Consider the following 4,199-nt stretch of genomic DNA (forward strand, 5'->3'; position numbering starts at 1 on the left):
AAACAAAGAGTCAAAAGGTCGCGACGCCGATGAATTCCTAAAGATTTTGGAGTTTCGACATAACCACAAGGTCCAAAGCGTACCGACAAAGGTACCCAAGCGAGCACTTGATGGTCCATCTTGACTGATAAAAAGTCGGATATAATCTTGGATCCAATCTGAGAGAGAAAGGTCTCCATTGAATTCTGAGCGAATGCCAAGGCATCCACCCCTCTACACCGAACGCGCATTGCAGCACATTCTGAAAAGGTGTTGTAAATCCTCTGGTTCCGTACTACACAGGTCACAAAAAACGTCTTGAATCGGAACCCCTCTGTGATGAAGTTCCACCTTGACCGCAAGAGCGCGGTGCAACAGCTTCCATAAAAATAGCTTCCATTTAGAATGCAACTGGAGAGACTAGAGAATCTTCCAGAAAGAGTTCGTATGAAGAGGAATGGCAGCCGGGGAAAGCTGTTGTTGAAGCATAGCATAACCAGTTTTAACCGAGTATTTTCCAGATGGAGTACCCGCCCAGTAACAAAAATTAGCTTGAGTTGTATCAGGGGCCTCCATTGCCAGGATAGTAGAAGCATCCGCAGGGATAAACGAGTTGACAACTTTGGTAGTATCCCACCCGTTTTCCTGATGATTGATGAAAAAGCTGACAGTATGAGGGGCTAAAGATGGCTCCGAAATTCCGGGTTTGAACTCCGGGATGCACCCATTGACCCACTTAGCTGAACCAGCTAGAGTGGACTGGCCGTTTCCAATTTTCCAGCTGCAACCTTGTTTGAGAAGGGTGTTCGCCCTTAGTAACCCTCGAAGACCATAGGAATGTCGTCCAAAGTAACGGGGCCGAGAACTAGAGCTGTTGGATAGAAAGGTTGTACGAGCCCTAAAAACTTTAGAGACTTGCAGCTGCGGGTTGGAAAAGAGTCTCCAAACCTGTTTCATTAACAACGCCTTATTTAAGGAGGACAAACAGCGAATGCCCAAGCCACCCATCCCACGAGGAAGGTGCATGGTATCCTTATTAACCCAATGCAAGCCTTTGTTTTCCGAGTGCGCCCAGAAGAAACGCATAAGCAAGGAGTCAATTTTCCCCGTAACCGAGATTGGCAGGTCATAGCATGCTAGCACATGGGAAGCCATTGCAACGAGGATTGAGTTAATGATAATTAAATTCTGCGATTGTGACATGCGAGTAGCATTTAAACAATGGATTATTCCAATAATTTTGTCGATGATGAATTGGAAGTGATCTTTCTTCTTCCCAACGAAGTCGATAGGAGCCCCCAGGTGATGATCGAACACCTGAACATGTTTCATTTGGAATATATACTTGAACCCGATCTGAGCAGGCGAGCCAATGTTCGGGCTGAACTTGATCAAAGATTTTGACAGGTTTAGCTCTTCTCCCGAAATGTTGGTAAACCTTTGAATAATCCGCATGATATTCGTACAGGACACAGTTGACGGCCGAAAGAAGATAAGGGCATCATCCGCAAAGAATAGATGGGAAATTGTAGGACTTGTACGAGAGAGCTTGATTCCCTGAAAAAGCTTCAAGTCCTGGCCCAAATGCAGCATACTAGAGAAAATATCCATGCAGAATAGGAAAAGGTACGGAGAGAGAGGATCACCTTGGCGCAGGCCACGTTGTGGCTTAAAGGTGTCCGAGGTTGTACCGTTAACCAAGGATTTGTAAGTAACCGTGGCGAGGCATTGTTGGATCATCTGTAACCAGCGAGCCGGAAACCCATAGGCTTGTAAGACCTGCAGGAGAAAACTCCAGTGGATTCTATCATAAGCTTTGCTCACATCAATTTTAATTGCAGCAAGCCAATTGGTGCCTGTTTTTGAGCCATTGATTTTCTCCATCAGTTCATGGCTTAGAAGAATATTATCCGTCATTACACGGCCTTGGACAAAGGCATGTTGAGAATCCGAGATGAGAATAGGGAGATACTGGCGTAATCTTGCCACCAGACATTTCACATTTGTAAATTGTATTGCAAAGACTAATCGGCCTTAAATGGCCCATCTCTGTTGGGGTACCAATCTTAGGAATCATAACAAGGAGGGACTGATTCCACTCCTTCAAGAGATACCCTGATTGAAAGAAACTTTGAATGCCAAGGACTACTGAATCTCCCACGACATCCCAGTGAGACTTAAAGAACTCAACTGTGATTCCGTCTGGACCTGGAGACTTACTATTCCCTAAAGAGAACATGGCAAGACGAATCTCAGCAGCCGTGAAGGGACGCTCCAGATTAGCAATTTGGGAGGCATTGAAACGAGGAAGATCAAGCTCTCTCAGAACCGTATCAAAATATCCGGATCATAAGAAGGGATGGCATCAGATTTGAAAGTATTCTTGAGAGAATGCAGTACAACATTCTGAACCTTTGTTTGACCAAACTGGAGAACACCCTGTTCATCAAGAAGAGATGTAATATGATTCTTCTTCTGGCGACTTTTAAATTTAGAGAACAAAACCTTTGAGGGACAGACACCCTGAAGAATCCAATTCTTCTTACAACGTTGTCTCCAAAATTGAAGCTGTAGGAAGATACTCTCCTTCGAAGTAACAATATTAGACATATACTGAGCCGCATCTGGGACCGAGCGAATTGATTCCCCTTCAACTGAGAGTTCTTTTGAAAAATTCTTCCAATCCACACCCCAATACTTCTTGTTATTGAGACACCATCTCCGAATCAGAATCTTAACATTGGCTAACTTTGTCGAGAGGATAAACATTGGCGAGCCCAGAGTGTTCCTTTGCCATGTATCCCTAACAAAGTCATGTACCTGGGTGAAGTTGAGGCACCAATTGTCCAATTGATAAGGCCTATTTGACGCATGGTGAAAGGGAGAGTCATCAAACACAATAGCCGCATGGTCAGAAATAAATATCGGTTGATTAATCAAACGGCTGTCTGGATAGTTATGAAACCAATCTGAGGTCATATAAGAGCGATCCAGTCGTTGTAAAATGAGTTTATGAGCCTGTCGATTGTTTGTCCAGGTGTAGGGGGGACCTTTGAAAGGGGTTGAAATTAAGCTAGCTTTTAAACTAAAATCAATAAAGGATTCCCAACCCTTAATAACAGTTGAACCCCCCAACCTGTCATAGTTACGCTCTACTTGATTGATATCACCAATTATCAAACAATTAGGAGCAATGGCAAGTAAATCTAAAATCAAACCCCATGCTTGAGGTCTATCCTCTACCACAGGAGCACCGTAAACAAACATCACACACCTACTTATTTTAATAGGAATTTTAATATTACAAAGTACTACATTGGAGCAACAAAAAACACAAGAAACATCGTCCGATCCATACCCAAAAACCACTAAACCTCCGCTACTACCAACCGAGTCAACCCCAAAAACCGAGGAGGGATTAGAACTAGAAAGTAAGCTAGTTACTACCGAGACAGGAACTTTAGTTTCACTAAGAAACAAAAAATTTGGAACAAAGGAGTGAAGTAACCAAAAAACATAAGGGAGTTTGGGGGAGTTAACGTCATTAAGACCCCGACAATTCCATGATGTAACAATCATGAATCCCTTGGGAGTTGTGAAGGGCCAGCCGCCAAACCATCAGTAGCACGCAAAACAGAAGCAAAGGTAGCATTAGTAGCATTCAAACGTGGACTATTCCCTGCACCAACACAATGAACAGAATCATTAATTTTCTGCAATTTAAGAGAAGAAGAAACCCAGCTATCTATTAGCTTCCTCTTGTATTTAACATGACCAGAATGAGCCTTCCTTGCTTCCACATTCAAGAAAGTAGACGATAAAGAGCCATTAAAGCCCAAGTCAGCAGCCGTGTCAACATCAGAGAAGCATTTTTGATGACTGAAAAACCCAGTAGGCGAAGGAGATGTAAAGGAGAACCCCCCTTTCCTGTATAAGTTTAGGTTTCGAATCTTGCGCCTCTTCTGGAACCAGGTAGACCCTGAATACCCCAAGAAGGGAGGCCGATCACAAGACCTGCAGCTGACTGCCTGAGCATGGTGCTTCCGCTTCTTTGGTGAGCCACCATCTGCCCCAGGTGAAGACTGAGCATAATACACCCTGCCCTTGTTGTGCATCCCATTAGAACGACGCGGATTAGGAGCAGCAGGAGCAGGCACTGACTTATCCGACAATGACAGAGAAGCAAACAAGGTAGGCACAGCAATATCCATCGGAATGGA

General features: G+C 44.0%; 1 protein-coding gene across 1 annotated transcript; it reads right to left on the reverse strand.

Annotated features, from left to right (window-relative positions):
• Positions 1 to 2,301: 2,301 nt before the first annotated feature.
• Positions 2,302 to 3,558, reverse strand: LOC110712326. The gene has a single exon (XM_021890776.1). It carries the CDS (start codon positions 3,556 to 3,558, stop codon positions 2,302 to 2,304), a length of 1,257 nt encoding a protein of 418 aa, XP_021746468.1.
• Between the last annotated feature and the right edge of the window lie 641 nt (positions 3,559 to 4,199).

The sequence above is a fragment of the Chenopodium quinoa genome, unplaced genomic scaffold (genome assembly GCF_001683475.1).
Source record: "Chenopodium quinoa cultivar QQ74 unplaced genomic scaffold, ASM168347v1, whole genome shotgun sequence".
Lineage (NCBI taxonomy): Eukaryota > Viridiplantae > Streptophyta > Magnoliopsida > Caryophyllales > Amaranthaceae > Chenopodium > Chenopodium quinoa.